Source organism: Penicillium verhagenii, assembly GCF_028828195.1.
Source record: "Penicillium verhagenii strain IBT 33310 chromosome Unknown utg000002l_segment0_segment0, whole genome shotgun sequence".
NCBI lineage: Eukaryota > Fungi > Ascomycota > Eurotiomycetes > Eurotiales > Aspergillaceae > Penicillium > Penicillium verhagenii.
The window spans coordinates 548,069-565,022 of NW_026643166.1; the positions used below are offsets into that span (position 1 = coordinate 548,069).

Genomic DNA, 16,954 nt, shown 5'->3' on the forward strand with positions numbered 1-16,954 from the left:
ACTCCGATCGCATGTACCCCGCCTATTTTCCAGCGGCGATGGCGGAGATACTCGTGCATATGGTGCGTCAGACCCAGGAGTTAGCGATGTTAGCGATAAGAAACCCAAGGGCAAAAATGCAAAAACGCAAAAATGTAAAAATGCTAAGGCGACATTTCCCGGTATCGAGAGCAAAGCCTGTTAAGGTACACCCACATGTTATGTCGATCGCATATCATTTGGCGCGTTCTCCGGCATAGAAAATACTGTAACAGTTGGAACTCCATGCGCCAATGCGCCATATACAGACTGATTTTGGATAGGATTCCTGAAATGTTCTATTGGATACAAGATATTCCAATATTCAACAGAAAAATCCACAATCCACAATCATAATCTCCAAACCCAAAGTCATCGGCCATTCACGGGTCAAGCCCAACATGGTCTCCACCGGGCGGTTTTGTCCATTGAAGGATAAACTGAGGGATTTCCCTTTTCCTTTTTCTTTTCGGTTGTTACTCGGTCGTGGTCCGTTTGATTTCCCAAAAGAACAAAGAAGTAAGATTGTAAGATGCACGGAGGTGAGTAAGATATAAAGAAAAAGAGTCATGGGGTTTCTAGGGTTTCTAAGGTTAGTAAGGTAAGACCGAGATCTATGTAGAAGCCGATAAGTTATAGAAAAGACGCCTCATTGGTTTTGTTTGAAATAAATCGAGTTTTGTAGCCTCTTGAAGACATTCTCCAATCAATGTTACCCTTCTTTTTTATTATGATTTTTTATAATTTTTTGTAATTTTTTTGTAATTTTTAATATCTTTCTCTTACTCCATGTCCCCTGATAGTATTGCAAGTATGAAATTCCCGATACGATTTCTTCCATATGATCTCAGCCTAGTGGGGGGTCTTTTGACTTATGATCTCACTTGTAGAGAAATAATTCCATTTCAAATGTTTAAAAACTTGTCCTTAATCTCAATGATCCCTTCCCCCATATTTCTGAAATTGTTCTACCCTTCCTTCTCCAGAACTTGGAAAGTGGAAAACCCGAAGCCGATCCGGGTTCATCATCCCGCAATCTCCCTTAGCTCATCATCCGTCACTAATTCCTTTTTCTAATTTTTTTTTTCTTTTTCGTTTCCTTTTCCGTTGCGACTTTTTGACCTTCCAAAGCAAATACGTTTTTCCTACTTCTTCAACGACCCGCCACCAAAATCCGCCCCACCCCCCACTTCGATTTTTCAAGTTCCAACTTACACTTTTGGCGGAGGGCAAACGTTACTGAATGGAAACACAATGGCTGCTGCGCAGAACGGTACCGTGTTGCACGGAGAGGCAGTCATGAAGCCTAACAGGTGAGTCATGTCGCTTTATGCTATCGAGTCTTATCACCAAATCTCGAAAACTGGGAAACTTTGGGTACTCGGCGTTAGGGGGTTTCTGCATGTCTTGCCTCTTTTTTTTCTGTGGTGATGAGACAATCTGGGGCACAAACGTGGTCACCAAAAAAAAACAACAAAACAAAAAGGGAAGGAGACAGAATAACGAAAGACACAAGAAAAGAGACAAGGAGACTTGAAACCATCCCGTGCGCCGGGTTGCCGGAGATTTCCTACTAAATCTACTTGATGACCCCGGTCGCACTACAATCCCCACCGTTCATCGGATTGATATATTTACCGCTATTTCTCCTCGGGTGGAAAATGGCTAACAAGAATTTTGAACCCTTAGCTCTCTGCCCGAAGACGAAACGCCCGACCACATCGGTTCAAACGGATCCACTCCTACTGGAATCGCTACCCCTCAGCCGGATCCCGCAGACAAGCGTCTGCCTTCCATCATGCACAACTACTTCCAGGTTGGTTCCTTCTCCGGTGATAGATTGAGTCTACCGCGCCTATGGCCCTGTGTGGCAAAACCCTTTTCGGAGCAACCACACCCTACCGCTTCCTCCGAGTCTTTTGTCGTGTTGGATCGAGAGGAGGGGTCTGATAAGATCGAGGCAAATTTGCCTACACCCCCTCATTCCTTACTGCAGTCAGATGAGATGGATCTCAGCTCGAGTCCAGACATGACTGCGGGGTCGATTTTTAATACCCTCAAGAAATATCTCATTCCTCATGATCATGATTCTCATTCCCGTCGTCAAACTTCCCTGCCAGTCTCCAGCGTCTCTGATGATCCCGTTCTTGCCACACATTTCTCCAATCCATCCCTACCTGCTCAAGAGGCGTCTCCCCCTACCGATTCTCCCTTACTCGACCATGAGAAGCCACATGTCTCAATATCTTCCGAGAACCTTACCAAGCTGACTGGAACCGCACCCGATGCGGTGTGTCTAAAGAATACCCCACCCCTCACACCCCGTACCATGTCCAACGAGGATGAGAAGAAGACCCCGGTGACCTCCGCACCCAGACTGGAATCCGACACCGAGACCGAGAAGGAGGAAACCAAGGCCCCAACCCCGGATAGCGAGACCGATGAGATTGCCTTGAAACTCGATCAGGCATTCCCCCGCCAACCCTCACCCCAGAATGGACCCCCTGTGGGCCCGCTTAAGGGTAAATTGACCGTGAAAATTTCCGAAGGCCGAGGCCTGCGTCCCAGCGTGGATCCCTATGTGGTGTGTGTGTTTGAATGGAACGAGTACATTTCCAAGGGTACCAAGGATGGGGAAGAAGAGCAAGAAGAGAACATGCGCCGTCAGATCGAGTCGGATGCTGCAGCGGGTCGGCCTATGGCCATTCCGATGCGAAGCCGTCAAAGCAGCAACAACAGTGCTTTTGACGCCGAGAAGGGCAAGTCGCCTGTCACAGATCCCCACTGGGATCACGCAGCTGTCTTGTATGTGTTTAATTTTTTTTTTGTCCCCCTTCACTTCCATTGGTCTTTTATCATATGGATGGCTTGCTGACTTATGGTTAGTGATGTTCTCGGTGATCAATCTGAAGTCGATGTCACTGTGTACGATCGCCACAACCAAGAAGCATTCCTCGGTCATGTGCGACTTGGCATCAACCTGAAGCAGGATCATAGCCGACTAGAGGGCTGGTTCCCCTTGGTCGCCCGTGGTGCCGGAGATAACCCGGTTTCGGGTGAAATCTATCTTACTATGACCTATGAAATGACCGAGCGCAAACAAGTCGGCCCGAATGACTTCCAGATTTTGAAGCTCATCGGCAAGGGAACATTCGGACAGGTTTATCAGGCCAAGAAGAAGGATACCGAACGAGTATATGCGATGAAGGTTCTGTCAAAGAAGGTGATCATCCAGAAGAAGGAAGTGGTCCACACTTTGGGAGAGCGTAACATCTTGGTCCGAACGGCTATGGCCGCTTCCCCATTCATCGTTGGCCTCAAATTTTCTTTCCAGACACCGTCAGACCTCTACCTTGTTACGGACTACATGTCCGGTGGTGAATTGTTCTGGCACCTCCAGCGCGAGGGCCGCTTCCAGGAGGCTCGGGCTAAGTTCTATATCGCCGAATTGATTTTGGCCCTACAGCACTTGCACGATTACGATATTGTATATCGGGATCTGAAGCCAGAGAACATCCTGCTGGATGCCAATGGACATATCGCTCTGTGTGATTTCGGTCTGTCCAAGGCTAATCTGACTCAAAACGACACCACCAACACATTCTGTGGTACAACCGAGTATCTCGCCCCCGAAGTTTTGTTGGATGAGCAAGGATACACCAAGATGGTCGACTTCTGGTCTTTGGGTGTTTTGGTATTCGAGATGTGCTGTGGTTGGAGTCCGTTCTACGCCGAAGATACCCAGCAGATGTACAAGAATATCGCCTTCGGCAAAGTGCGATTCCCCAGAGATGCTCTTAGCACTGAGGGTCGAAATTTCGTCAAGGGACTGCTTAACCGAAATCCCAAACACCGTCTGGGAGCCAATGGTGATGCGGCCGAACTCAAGGCGCACCCATTCTTCCACGACATTGACTGGGTTGCGCTCTGCAAGAAGCAGGTCATCCCCCCTTTCAAGCCTAAGCTAAAGTCCGACCTTGATACCTCCAACTTCGACCCTGAGTTCACAACTGCCATGGAGACCAACAGCTCATTGAATGACCGTGCCGCCGCATTGGCTAACGGCCTGATGCCTGCTGGCACACCGCTTTCCCCCGGTATGCAGGCCAACTTCAAGGGCTTCACATTTGTCAACGAAAGCTCGATGGAACACCATGTGAAGGATGGCCCGGAGGATGATGAGGAAGAGGAGGAGGATATGGTGGACGAGGATACTATCCTTGCCCAGTCTTGGCGGTCCCACCGACCAACCAACTCTTCGGATCTACGCAGTAGTGGTGTCAAGACATCCGATGCTGCTGATCCTGGAATCTTTAACGTTGATGAGAACTTTTGATGTGATTACGCTTTCCCTTGATTTATCCCACATTGCATGATCATGGAGTCTTGATCTTGTCTTGTACATGTCTTTGGGTGCATTCCTTTTGTCCACCCAGACCTGGTTTTTCATTGTTCATGGTTCATTTTGTTTTGAAGATATTCATATTGCTGCGTGCTTCTGCTATTTCCAGTCTTTGCTGAGGAGGGAATCGGAATTCCCCTACCTTGCTTTTTCTCGTCTTATCATATCATGATTTGTTTTGGCTGTTATCAGCTACATACCCCGTCTTTCCTGGGGATTCCACTACTTGTCCCCAGGAAGACCTGCATCTCCAATGGAACTGACCGGGATTACGTGTTTCTGTCTTCTGTTCCCTGGATTATTATTATAACTAGGGCGGAAACGGAAACGGACCGAACCTGTGTTTTCTTTCTGAGGCATTCTTCCTCTTTTTGTATCTGGGATTGTATTCGGGTTTCTTGCCAGCGATTTTCTTCTATTTCATCCAGTCTCATCAAGTGAAACCTTTTTTTTTTCTTTCTCGAAATTTTCCTATTTTTCATCTCCATGACGATAAGACCCGGTGCAGTGCACCTTTCCGATGGTAGCATTTCAGACATTTTCCTGGGACATGTGAGTTGGTTCAGCAAATTTAGCATCTACAAAGCGGGTACATATGCGGCTATCTTGACTTGGAGGTCTACATAGTGGTGCTTATGGCGTTCAGGCAGGGCAGCATGGTTGGGAAATGGTTGATCTAATTTTCGATTACAGTCTATACTAGTATCTGGGTAGTTTCCACGTCAATATAGTGCTCAATTCAAACCAAGTTGTTTCTTAGTGTTTCAAAATGTCAAAATAGCAACTAGAGTTTACAGAAATTGTAGTGTACTGGGAGAGCCCTGCATTCCCAGTCTGGCAACATTGCATAAACATCGCCCATGTATTTCCCACTATACCATGTCCGTCAACTACGATGGCGCCAATGTATCCAAATAAACGCCACGGTCCGCCATCCCCAAATTGGCAGTCCTACCCCTCAGACTCCCAGGATGAGTCTATGTGGGGTAAAGAGAACGCGATAAAGAAGTGGCAACCTTGGAAGGGCTAAGACTCAAGAGTAAGCACTTGACATCTGCACATGTGATGAACACAACCCCAAAAACGACAAAACATCCCATCAACACACATAGCCCAGCCTTCCAGCTCCCCAAAAGCTCTTTGTAAAAATGGCCTTTCGCTACACCTCCGGCATTTCCATATAATCCAAACCAAACCAAACCAAAATGGCAAACCCAAAGCCAACCCCCCTGATTCTGTCGCCAACATACACCTCAATCACACCATCAGAATCTTTTCCAAACCTAGGCCACGGAGTAGTAACATGGCACACCCTATTCTCCACTCCGCAGACCAACACCTCTGATCTCAGCGCCGGCATAGCAGTCTGTGCCCCGCAAACCGGACACTTGTGCCCGCATCGGCATGCTCAGGCAGAAATATACCATGTTCTGGAGGGGGAGGGGGAGGTGATTATCGACGGGGTGAAGAGTCGGGTGAGCAAGGGGAGCTCGGTGTTTATTCCCGGCGATGCTGAGCATGGGATTGTGAATACGGGGGAAGGAGAGTTGAGGTGGTTTTATGTTTTTCCTACTGGGTCTTTTGGGGATGTGGTTTATCGGTTTTCGGAGAGGGAGGGTGGGGAGACGAGGGTGAAGCTTTGATGCACAAGGAGGCTTACTAGTAGTTCATGTGGGCGGGGAATCCTAGGCTATGTATATGTACTAGTAGCTATTGATCCGTATGGATTGATATTCAACATTTGAAGTTTTTGCGAGTCAGAACGGAATCTCATTTCGCTCTTTCTTGTGTCAACGTGATGGGCATCACGCTGAATGTTCGATTTGACAAAAAATCAGGATTAAAGCTTTGCACGGAGCGAGAGCTGGAGCCAATACTATTATGAGCAGTCGAATCATGTTTATCATATTGTTGTATTACCAAGTTGCGCCAGTCCTCCACCTACATATCCTCCATTGGGTATAAACTATCAAAGACCCATACTTCCGGATCTCCGAAGAAGTCATTCATATCGGCTTGTTGAAAAAGCGCCTTTCACGGTCAGCGAGAGCATGTATAGGCAAAGAAGCCAGTGCAAACTTACATTGAGAGCATTGGAATCTGCAAAAGGCGAGCCCAAGTTATCTAACATATCATTTGGACCCTTTGATTTTTCATGAGTAGTGCTTGTCTACCGATGGTTAGTGAAGTCTCCAGTGTTGAAATCGAACCACTTACTCTGTTTTCGGGCAAATTGATTATTTTCTCTTTGGCAAGTTCCATATCGACCTGCGAAGACATCACTCGGAAATATTGCCTCGCAACTTGATCCACAGCTTGTCCGCTTTCATGATGTGATTGATCCATTGAAAGGGTCAATCGAAGAAGAGCACGTCCGGCTGAAATATACCAATGGTGAGTGTATCCTGTGCCAATTTGCACAATACGGTCTTCGAGCATCGATAGTGCTTTTTCGATGTAAGCTATAAATATTGACGTATTGGAGCTGAGGAGGAGATCATCTATGTATGAGAAATTAGTCAAATATAAACCTCAAGAAGAATGCAATGCCCTGGGATCAACTCACTCTGAAGATTCATGGAGATATACGAGTTCTGACACATGACTAATGCTGCTCTGAAGTAGTCATGTCGCTGCAGTAATAAAACCAGGCTATGGGATTCGATGAGTCGTGTATATTGGTCGATGATACTTGATGCGGCATCAAAGCATACCATTCTGGAGAATGAATGCCGAGACGATGCCTCAGCTTGCCGAGCGAACGGGGCATGTAGCATGATCAAGAATTGTCGAAGCTGGACATCAAGGAGTGTTCTTGCCGCTAGAGAGAGTCCGTTCTCGTTTTCATGTGATCGGACACAGCTCCATGGAGGAAGCTTCTGTAGTTCCTTTGTAATGAGATCTTCGTAATGCATGACCTCCTCATACCGCAGTGGAGAATTCATGTCATTCACCACCGAGTTCAAGGACACGCGTAGAGAGAAACTCATATTGGAAAAGTAAAGGAACGAGCTCGCAGTATATTCTGTTGCGGGTCGCTGTGTATCCAATGCGTCAGGCTCATCAAGAAGATCCTTATCTTCGAGGTTCAAAACTCCCTTCGTATCAGCAAATGCTCCTGCCGATGTAGAGGTCATTCCACGATCGATTGAAGCCTGAAGTTCCAGCTCGGTCATTGTAGCCCATAATCTTCGTCTCATCTCTCGATCAAATGCAGAAATCTTATCTCCCAAGAGGCCCGGATCACGATGCATTCCAGCCGCCATTGCTTCTCTGACCAGGTTTCCAGCTTCTGTCCAATGTCTTTTTTTCTTGACTGTATTCGCTAGTTTTGCCAGGAGCAGGAGACAGCGTATTTGCCAGACTGCCAGGTACACGTTCTTCTGGCTGTGAGATCTGAGCCAAGATTCCGAGGCCTCGATCCACATAACTGCGCGCTCTCGGCCTAGTGAGCTATCTCCGATGTATCGGGTTTGTTCGTTGGGCGAGATGCAGCTCGCAGTGGCCATTATTAATAGAACGAGAACAACAAAGGCAGAGGATGTTGATAGATGGTCAGTCGAGAATTTGGCATATTCTTCCCAGAAACTTGGACCATGAATAATCCTGTAGATGGACTCGTAGTTGTCAAAATAGCGATGCACAAGTTCATTAATCGTTCTTTGGTCGGGGAGGAGGTAGGTGAAGTCCAATTGAGGTGTGGATAGCGTATTAACCTTCTCCACTTTCCATTTCTTATGCCGGCTTTTCAAATCATGCTGAACTCTATAGAGCGATTTCTGATTTTTGATAGCTTCTTTCATAAAGGACCGAAGTTCGGGGAACTAAAGCAAATGTCAAATAAAACCCACTTGGTAGATCAGCGTCAGGAAGAATCTTACATGTCCGATCAAACTAGCTGGATTACTTCCACCATAGTACTGAGTCCTAAAATTCTCACCACGGAAGATAACATTTCGTATAGAATCATGTGTCCGACCTGGAAAAGCGGGCTCCTCGTTATCGGCCTTGACAGCAGGCCGTTGAATCTGTACATCAGCCGTGGAAGCTGCCCTTTCACTAAGAAGCTGCCAAGTGCCAACATTTTGACCCACTTCCAAGTCGGATAGAGGGTTTTCACCTAATGCCGCCTGTCGGTGATCGTCATAGTTAGCCCTAGCCACAGGCACTGGGGTCCTGAGTGGTGGGGGGACTATAGGCGCGACCGGAGCTGCAATGGACGCAACAGATTTAGAGGGCGGCGGCCCATCATAAGAACAAGAATTACTCTGTCCTGCTGTTTGACATCGACTACAAGTGGGATAGCTTCGATCACAGCGCAGTTTTCGTCGTCGACATGGGTGACATGAGTACACTTTCCGCTTGCGCTTGGCTCCATTGCTCGGGGCTGGCGGTGAGCCGGCACTTTGTGACCGTGGATTCGGGGATAGCATTTTTCTCTCGGAGCTCTCAGGCGCAGTTATTATAACTCTGAATTCATTTGAGGTGTGCCTTTGAAGGGAAAAGGCTGAGTGTGACAGCGTTTCTTCGGAGATTGTGATCTCCGACAGTAATCCCGAGAGATCCGAGCGGAGCTTATCGCCAAGTCCGGAGATAAAGCCGCGCGCCAAGACATGAATTGATAAGGTTGTATAGTATAGTACCTACTAAATACCAATATAGTTGGCAATACCGATGGAATACTTACTAAATATGATACTAGTATCTTTTTGATGAATATCATGTAGCTTAGTAGTGAGAACCCATAAAGTTCCATCAAATGTCGAGTCGAGCCATGGTAGCAGTCCCGGGTGCGGCGCTGATGATTCATATATCACGACGCGACTTCGAGCACTTCAACATTTTTAGCCTCACCTTCAAGCTCAACGCTTGGTCAAGCTGTTTAATGTTTACAGACTGTCCTTTATCTGACGGACACATGTACAATCTCTGGGTTCCTTCTAACCAAGCTCGATTCCATGGATTCAACGCCACATTTACGAACGGCAAATCTAGTGATAGTTGCAGTCGGATTGGCATTGAGCACCAGCTGTCTCATAATGCGGATTTATACAAAGACCTTTGTAATGAAGAGCTTTTGGTGGGATGATGGTAGGAAATTTCCAAGTGCTGCTTCCTTGAAGGTCTTAACAGATGATTGACATAATGTTTCACCCAGTGTTCATTATTGCTGCCTGGGTGAATAACTCACTTCCAACATTGAATACTATAGTGGCTTAAATGATTGACCGGTCTCGATCAGCAAAGTTATTCACCATCGGCATTCAAGCAACACTCCTATGTAAGTGTAGCTATGTTTCTAATTGAATCTTGCTTATTGAGATTATTTTAGATGGATTTAATCATGCTGGGCTCGGACTACACATTACAGAGCTGTCTATATCAGACATAGGGAACTTAAAAAAGGTAAAGTAGTATTTATGTGGGAGAATCCCGAGAACTCTCTTCCCCTTCGCCTTTCGAGGGCTTAAGTGCTTCCATAGTAGCTAATACACAAGCCTTGATTCTAATCACCACAGACCGTCCTAGCTGCCGCGATAATCTACATTCCTTGTCTCGCATTCGCAAAACTCGCATTACTTATGCTTTACTATAGGCTCCTCAACTCAGTCCGAGCCTGGGTGTACACACTCTATCTTGTCGGCTTTGTGATTATTGGATACAGCATAGCATTGACTCTGGCACTTATTTTTGCATGCGACCCTCTCGCGAAGAGCTGGAGTGCCACGATCTCACGAGGGTCTTGCGTCAATCTACCGGGGCTATATCTCGCCACAGCTGCCACAAATACTGCCAGCGATATGGTACTGATTGTGATTCCCATACAAGTTTTATGGAAGCTACAAATGCGTTTTGCTGAGAAGCTCGGCGCGATTTTCGTATTTGGAATCGGTTGCCTGTGAGAAATCCCTTTGTTTCCTTTTCGCCAATACCTAAGACATTACACTGGGAATACTGCTTACTTACTGCTTACAACTTATCGCTAACAAAAAAATCTTCAAGAACGGCCATCACGAGTATCTTGCGACTGGCAACTTTATGGCCATTAGTGACGTCAGAGGATTTCTCGTATAAACTTGCTCTTGCCTCTACATTTGTGTAAGTTCGAAATCATTCCATCACTGTCTTTTTCTCCCTGTCTTTATTAGAATTATCTGACTGAAGTGCACATCCTTACAGAAATATCGAGGCCAACTTTATCATCATATGTGGCTCTCTTCCCTATCTCCGCCAGTTCATGCGCCATTACGCGCCCAGGTGGTTTCCTAACTGGTGGAATGCTAGAGATACTAGTATCTCCAATCCCTCCAGTTCAATGACAAGAAGCATGCAAAACCCTAGAATGGACTCAACCCTGGAGGATATTGAGAATTCGGAGTGTTACCCATGATGCCGTGGATTAGGGTGTGAATGAGGCACCATCAACTTTATTCAACTTGAGATTGTCTTGATCTCTTTTAACGCCCGATCGAATGACATTCATTCTTCATCGAAGACGATGACTACATGCTTATACGCTGCCAACACGATGGGTGTTCAAGATCAAATACACCTTCCAGGCGGTTGGCGAATTCATGATACCTTTGCGCCCGAGAAGCTGCGACGTACGAACACGACAGATCAATGCGCCGTGAAGGGGTAAAATCGGAGAGAGAGAGATATTGATGTATATAGATATATACCCGAGCTTCCTATTGATTCGTGTTCTGGAGCACGTGGAGTACGATATGGAAAGAATACTAGCACTTGAGCATTGAAAGTGCTAAGAAAACGACTGCTCTACAAGATCATGGCGTGAAAGTTTCCGTCACCGATATGTCTAAGTGGAAGGGTTATGAGTCGTTGACAGCGTCAGAGGACAAATTGCAGCCAACGGCCAACCCGAAGAAAAGTGCACGCCTATTAGCGGCTTACCAATTGATGCAGCTCGCCCAGGTGCCCGGACACAGCAGGTCCACCGATCTTAAGAGGGGGGACTTCAGTTCATAGAGAACATCATTTTTGTGCTTGTTTGCGTCAACGACCTTCTTATCGTGTTACCTACAGATACACCAAACAGCTGTGTAGGCATCAAACAACATCTCATTGAGTTTTCTGAATACTGAAAAGAAACTGTGTTGTCAATTAGGTCTTCATAGGACCAGGTAATCTTTCAACCAATCGTCATCTAAAAATAGATCCTCAAATTGGAGATCACAGGCAATTTCTGCCACATTTTCTGAACCATCCATTCCTTGAAGCTTTGCAGAGCACCACGCTTTGACTGATGTGAATACCTTGAAAGCTTTATCCAGAAATCCATCCTTACCCTGATCACCTATTGCAGTCCTGGCTGCGTCAATGTTACTCAACAAGCGATCCATGACTTGTAGCACATCCACTGTACCGCTCACCAAGGCAGAATCCCAAAATGCGTCCTTGGTGGTCGAGAGCTTGATTAACACGACGATAGTTCTTGTAAACTGAATGAAGAACGGAAATGGTATCCCATGATAATCAGATACTGGAACTCGGAAGAAATTCGAAAGTGCCGACTTGATCGTGTTCAGACAATCATATAGGTTTTCGAGTCCCTGGGAGTCTGGAAAACCCTTAGTGCAGAGCATAAGTCCAGATATGCTCAGTTCGGTGTAGTAAACTGACGAAAGCATGATTCCTACCAAAGAAAGGTATGACTTTAATATTCCCTGCTACCAAATAATGAAGATCTGGGACCTTCAAACTCACCATCCTGAAGCAATTGTGGCGGGATTTGCATTTTGATATTGTTCATTCTGTGTCGAAGCCCAGCTAGATAAAAGGCCGGCGGCACTTTTTCCGTCCCTTTCACTTCTTCTATATCCACCGCGACGCGCTGTAACTTTATTTGCTGAATGAACATGTGGTCGTATACAGACTCGTTTTTTTCACTCAAGACATCCATGCATTCATCCATATAAGGCGTCCACTGCATGGTGTCAATCTGACCAAAGTATGATGACACAATAGAACTCATATAGAAACACCCCAGAACGGCTCGTCTCTCTTCCGGAGTACGCTGTGGGTTCTCTGCGATGGAGCGAGGTTTGTCCATAGGGAGCATATTCGAGTCAGCTGGTGGCGGCTTGTTAAGACGGAGACTGAATGTCAATGTCATTGCTAAATGCGCAAATCGTGACACTCGAGCAGCTGTGCCATGAAGCAAACTGTCATGGCCCCAGGCAATAAATGTCAAAAGGCCAAGAAGTAGGTCAAGATTCACCGCGTCTGCATTATTGTCGAAATATACACGCTGTATGAGGGTCTGCTTAATGGTTTCTCCCAGTTCAAGTTTGACTTTTGTTGACTGGGAAGTTGCTGCCATGATGCAAGTGAGCAAAAATGGTCGATGGGTGGCCATCCATCGCGCGTTATGAGGAAGATGCATGAAAGGGAAGTACTTTAGCATTCTCTCACGGAACTCGACGAGACATTCCTCGGGTGAACGCTCAATAGCTGGCTCAGTCAGTACTGATGGGACTTGGACTCCAGTGGCCGAAGTGAGTGGTATTGGTGGTCCGTTGCATGTACTCGGTGGACATGGAGAATCCGAAACGTGTCTCACTCTCCGGCTATTCTCAAGGTGAGAAACGATGCTGTCGATTTTGTCTTCCAACTGGGCGATGCGCTTGATGGGGTTGTTGTTTTCGGCTTTACGCGATCTGGCTGCTTTCCCAGGAATGCATTGTCTCTTCATACGGTGACATCTCTCGCATCCGGAGAGGCCGGGGCTCGAGACACATTTGCATTTTGATTTGGAACAATTGAAGCAGGCCTGCGGGTGGGTATAGACGGTTAGGAAATAACATTGCATGTGCGGTGTTAGTACGTGCCTTCCCGTATAGCTGAATGTCAGAATATTGATCTCGTGGCATTCTATACGTTCCGCCTTGCTTCAAGGTGTCGCTGAGAGTAAAAAGGTAAGTTGGAGTGCGGTGTTACGGCATTCCGAAGGGCGAGCGGGGTTCGGCCGGCCGAACGCCGAGTAGGCTTAATGCTTTTAAAGACTGGGGATCATTGAAGTTGACTTTCCTACGCAAAGAACCCTTTTTCTTTTTTACAGCTGCATTATCGTGACTTCAGGCCAAGACTCATACAAATTTCGTTGCAATTCTTCCAACTTACATCACCAACGACCAGTACGGCCATGAAACTCATCGTAGCTGGTGCCACTGGTTTGGTCGGGAGCGAAGTTATCAGACAAGCCCTACAGAACAAGGATGTTACTGAAGTCATCGCGTTGGCTCGCAAGCCTGTTCATATTGAAGGCAACAATAGCCCATCTAAGCTGAAATGTGTAGTCATACGAGACTATGCTGAGTATTCAGACGAAGTCAAGGCCGAGCTAGCCGGAGCTAACGCATGCATATGGTATGACAGGCCCCATTCATAAGCTCACATAATCAGCAACTGACTAAATTCCTAGGACTGTTGCAATCACACCTTTCCGCAGCGGCAGTTTTGACTTTAAGGAGGTCAAGCGCGTCTGTCAGGACTGCACACTAGCTGGCTTTAAGACTATTTACGAAGCGGGGCCTGCACGGCCATTTCGGTTTCTGTATTTCAGTGCTGAGGGCACACCGCGAGACTCGTCAAAAAGACCGATGTTGATGGGGGATTATCAAGTCATGCGTGTGAGTTCCAAGGTTTAGGCTGGTGTTTTGGCCAGGTTTTGGCCAGGTTTTTGTGCACTGCTGATACATGGATATTTCTCTCTTCTAGTGCGAAACAGAGAACATGGTGCTGCAGTTTCCGACGCAATATGAAGGGGTTCAGGTCTGTATTGCTCAGCCTGGAGTAGTGACAAACTCAAAGACATGGCCCAGAGCTGTGCTAGCTTCTCTGTTTAGCGTGGTTAATCTATTTACAAGGGTAATTCCGAACGTCACCCGAAGTCAGCTTTCAGCTGCAGTCTTGAATCAGGCTATATATGGGTTTGACAAGGAAACATTGTTGAATAATGACTTGGTTCGCATTGGCCAAGCTAAGGACTGAGGATTAAGGCGAAGAATAGAATGACTCTATTATTGTTAGAACATTGAAGGCCAGTGCTATGAGAGTCTCGCCATTTCGAATGACTTCTTTTATCTTGGAGCATGTCAAATCAATATTATCTCCATTCATCAATGTTGAATTGAGGATGATTGCACAAGCTGGGGAGGAGGCTTTCGTGCAGGAAACGTAGCCTCCCAGGCACTCATTACCTGAACCAAAAGGTGCTCTTGATTTCTTCCTGCAATAGCTGCAACACCAAATGGACGGTCATTGTAATCAAGGTATGATAAAGGCATTGCACAGATGGGATATCCTGAAAAGTAGAAATGGTAGTTAGCATCTTCGGGCTACGTTTCGCATCATAAATCCAGTGTTCAAAAGGCTTCTTACCAGCAGCTGTTGCCAATGACGCGAGGCCACTATCGATAGGGCCCAGTATAACATCAACATCATACTGTTTCAACGCTAGATCCACGCCTTTTTCTCCACCCATGTGCCTTAAATATGACAAATGTCGGTCATAATCCTCTGTGGAGAGATTCTGATTTTCTGCATTGACAAAGGTGTCTTGTCTAGGATGGTCTAAGGAAATGTCAGTAGATGAAACTTCAAAAATGAGTGGCTGGGTACATACGTGAAGGAAGTTCCAAATCTGCATGTTTTTCGTTGAAGTCAATCACCTCTGCAAGAGATCGGACCTTACTTTCTGCTAGGCCTTCAAAATACGCATTGAGTTGTGGTTTCAGATCCGCCTCTGAAACAACGGTTAGCATTGGCTTATTCGGCTGCATTGAGCACATACGGATAATTGTCCATTCGCTCCCTTCTCCGTCAACTTTGAAGGTTTCCGGTGAGACCAAGTCAATATTTTCGACAAGTTTCTTTGCTTTAGGCTTGATTATATCGTATGCTTGGCGGATTTCTCGAGTCTGTTATGATTAGACACACTGAAGGGATTTCAACTCTAAAGGTCCCAATTCGAGCACGTACAATCTGAGCTTCCGCTTCATCGACAGCTTTGACTTCAGTCTCTGGATGTTTCCACACATCAGGGTCAAGGACCGCAACAGAGATGTCAGCCCATGAGCCAGTCAAATCAGATATGAAAGACTCCGACGCTGGTGCGCGGATAAGGACATCCAAGAGAGCGGCCAGATCGTACGAAGACTTTGCCATAGGTCCGGCTGCATCAAAGTTGCTAGAGATCGGTATTATCCCATCTTGAGAAACCAACCCAATGGTTGGTTTGATTGTGTACAGAGCGGCACGACCTGATGGGCTGACAAGCGAGCCATCTGTCTCGGTTCCTATCGCTAATGGTGCGTAGCCAGCTGATACACTCACGGCGGAGCCTGTAGATGATCCTGAGGGGTTCTATGGAACACATTGTCAACAACTGAAAACTTTGACTCCTGGGAATGGAGAAGCTGGTACTTACTGAATGGCCTTCTGATGAGTCATCTGGGTCAATTCCATCAATAATATAAGCTGACTGTGTCTGGCCACCCACTGCAGACCATCCATTTGGCATTTTGGATCCCCTGTTGTTGGTTTAGTCTTGTACATCAATCCATTTAGGATTGAGACTTTGCATACCTAGCATTGGCAAATTCCTGGATATCCCAGCAATTATATGATGAGTGGTGACACAAACATGACAGTCATGGAGTTGAGAATGACTACTTACAGCAAGATTGGCCTTTCCCAAAATTACAAGACCAGCATCTAGAATCTAGACTGTTGTGAGCACACTCATCCATTCCGCAACCTTCTTTTATTAGTGTCATAATTACTTGGTCAATAATCTCGGCATTCTTCTTGGGCTTCGAGCTAAGGAGTGCAAGGCTTCCGCCAGTGGTTGGGAGACCAAGGCTCGGATGGGTAGCGACGTTATCCTGAGAAATGTCAACAACCTTTCAATTGCTCATTGGCCACAACATACCTTGATAATAATTGGAATTCCATGCAATGGCCCACGTGTTTTCCCAGAGGCTCGCTCATGATCCAGGGATTTCGCAGCTGCTTCAAGGAGGTCATTTGGAGTAATCTGAATCATGGCGTGAAGCTTTTCATCGTGCTTTTTTATTTGAGCGATGCATTGTCTGACGAGACTCAAAGTTGTGACTTCTCCCTGACTCAGAAGGACTTGCAAGGATTTAGCATCGATGGTGAGGAGATCCACATCTTTTCCATGCGAGCTTTCTAAAGTTCGGTCCAACATCTTTGCAGGCTGACGTAGGCTTTTCAAGCTCAGTGCTGTATCATGTATGACATTCGTCTCTTTTGCAGAATGCTTTGTCAGGTAAAAAGGACGGGAGGTGGGGAAATGGGTCTGTGCGTTGGTGGGGAATCGGCGTTCTTCAGAGAAAACAACTTGTTTCCTTGAATAATCAAGATTCAAGACTCTTGAGACCTTTATTATCTGCAGGGGTGAACGAGATGACGCTTTCTACAAGGCAAAGTCACTTTTTAATTCTCAAGAACATAGAATTTGGTATTTAGGGGGTACTTTCAAGTACG

At 46.3% G+C, this 16,954-nt stretch overlaps 5 protein-coding genes across 5 annotated transcripts; 2 read left to right on the forward strand and 3 right to left on the reverse strand.

Annotated features, from left to right (window-relative positions):
• Positions 1-1,272: 1,272 nt before the first annotated feature.
• schA (serine/threonine protein kinase SCH9) lies at positions 1,273-4,354 on the forward strand (the record flags this gene model as incomplete). The annotated part of the gene is made up of 3 exons (XM_057159604.1): positions 1,273-1,331; positions 1,708-2,823; positions 2,905-4,354. 3 exons carry the CDS (start codon positions 1,273-1,275, stop codon positions 4,352-4,354), a joined length of 2,625 nt encoding a protein of 874 aa, XP_057025852.1.
• A 2,585-nt stretch (positions 4,355-6,939) lies between these two features.
• On the reverse strand, positions 6,940-8,853 carry N7466_000207 (uncharacterized protein; the record flags this gene model as incomplete). Its single annotated transcript, XM_057159605.1, has 2 exons — positions 6,940-8,244; positions 8,302-8,853. The coding sequence occupies 2 exons, from the start codon at positions 8,851-8,853 to the stop codon at positions 6,940-6,942; spliced, it is 1,857 nt and encodes a 618-aa protein (XP_057025853.1).
• Positions 8,854-11,553: 2,700 nt separating this feature from the next.
• On the reverse strand, positions 11,554-13,253 carry N7466_000208 (fungal specific transcription factor domain-containing protein; the record flags this gene model as incomplete). Its single annotated transcript, XM_057159606.1, has 2 exons — positions 11,554-12,077; positions 12,149-13,253. 2 exons carry the CDS (start codon positions 13,251-13,253, stop codon positions 11,554-11,556), a joined length of 1,629 nt encoding a protein of 542 aa, XP_057025854.1.
• Positions 13,254-13,586: 333 nt separating this feature from the next.
• On the forward strand, positions 13,587-14,434 carry N7466_000209 (uncharacterized protein; the record flags this gene model as incomplete). The annotated part of the gene is made up of 3 exons (XM_057159607.1): positions 13,587-13,810; positions 13,866-14,073; positions 14,162-14,434. The coding sequence occupies 3 exons, from the start codon at positions 13,587-13,589 to the stop codon at positions 14,432-14,434; spliced, it is 705 nt and encodes a 234-aa protein (XP_057025855.1).
• A 128-nt stretch (positions 14,435-14,562) lies between these two features.
• On the reverse strand, positions 14,563-16,655 carry N7466_000210 (uncharacterized protein; the record flags this gene model as incomplete). The annotated part of the gene is made up of 10 exons (XM_057159608.1): positions 14,563-14,747; positions 14,825-15,016; positions 15,069-15,188; positions 15,237-15,363; positions 15,425-15,808; positions 15,873-15,975; positions 16,031-16,047; positions 16,122-16,166; positions 16,228-16,329; positions 16,377-16,655. The coding sequence occupies 10 exons, from the start codon at positions 16,653-16,655 to the stop codon at positions 14,563-14,565; spliced, it is 1,554 nt and encodes a 517-aa protein (XP_057025856.1).
• Positions 16,656-16,954: the final 299 nt, after the last annotated feature.